Here is a 1,122-nt window from a genome sequence, read left to right on the forward strand (position 1 = left end):
ACCCCATAGAGACCCCATAGACCCTATAGTGACCCCATAGACCCCATAGACCTCATTTCTCCCCATAGAGGCCCCATTTCTCCCCATAGAGACCCCATAGAGCCCCATAGAGACCCCATAACCCCATAGACCCTATAAATACCCTATATGACCCCATAAATCCTTTATATGACCCCATAACCCCATAGAGACCCCATAGACCCCATAGAGACCCCATAGACCCTATAGTGACCCCATAGATCCCATAGACCTCATTTCTCCCCATAGAGACCCCATAGAGACCCCATAGAGACCCCATAGACCCCATAGAGACCCTATAAACCCCATAGACCCTATAAATCCCCTATATGACCCCATAATCCCCTTTATGACCCTATAAACCCCCCTCAGGCGCTGGCCCCGTCCCTGCTGTCGTCGGGTGAAGCCGCAGCTGAGGACGTGTGTCTGTCTGTGCAGGTCTATGGGGTTATGGGGCCTTATGGGGGCACTATGGGGTTATGGGGTTATGGGGTTTGGGGTTATGGGGTCTATGGGATCTATGGGTTCTATGGGGTTATGGGGTCTATGGGGTTATGGGGTTATGGGGCCTTATGGGGGCAATATGGGGTTATGGGGTTATGGGGCCTTTATAGGGTCAGTATGGGGTTATGGGGTTATGGGGCCTTATAGGGTCAGTATGGGGTTATGGGGCCTTATAGGGGCAGTATGGGGTAATGGGGTTATGGGGTTATGGGGCCTTATGGGGTCAATATGAGGTCTATGGGGTTATGGGGCCTTATAGGGTCAGTATGGGTTTATGGGGTTATGGGGTCAGTATGGGGTTATGGGGTATATGGGGTCAATGGGGTTATGGGGTTATGGGGTTATAGGGTCAGTACGGGGTTATGGGGTTATGGGGTCTATGGGGTTATAGGGGCAGTATGGGGTTATGGGGTCAGTATGGGGTTATGGGGTTATGGGGCCTTATAGGGGTAATATGGGGTTATGGGGTTATGGGGCCTTTATAGGGTCAATATGGGGTTATGGGGTTATGGGGCCTTATAGGGGCAGTATGGGGTTATGGGGCCTTATAGGGGCAGTATGGGGTTATGGGGTTATGGGGTTATGGGGCCTTATAGGGTC

The 1,122-nt window shown here is 51.8% G+C and overlaps 1 protein-coding gene across 1 annotated transcript in view; it reads left to right on the forward strand.

Annotated features, from left to right (window-relative positions):
* Window positions 1–1,122, forward strand: part of OSGEP (O-sialoglycoprotein endopeptidase) — a gene marked incomplete at its 3' end in the record, with an annotated part of 76,527 nt that overhangs the window by 32,030 nt on the left and 43,375 nt on the right. The window contains exon 7 of the mRNA XM_015850446.2: window positions 391–456. Within this exon, the coding sequence (XP_015705932.2) occupies window positions 391–456 (66 nt within the window). The remainder of the gene's footprint in view (window positions 1–390; window positions 457–1,122) is intronic.

This window comes from Coturnix japonica, unplaced genomic scaffold, assembly GCF_001577835.2.
Source record: "Coturnix japonica isolate 7356 unplaced genomic scaffold, Coturnix japonica 2.1 chrUnrandom460, whole genome shotgun sequence".
Taxonomy (NCBI): domain Eukaryota; kingdom Metazoa; phylum Chordata; class Aves; order Galliformes; family Phasianidae; genus Coturnix; species Coturnix japonica.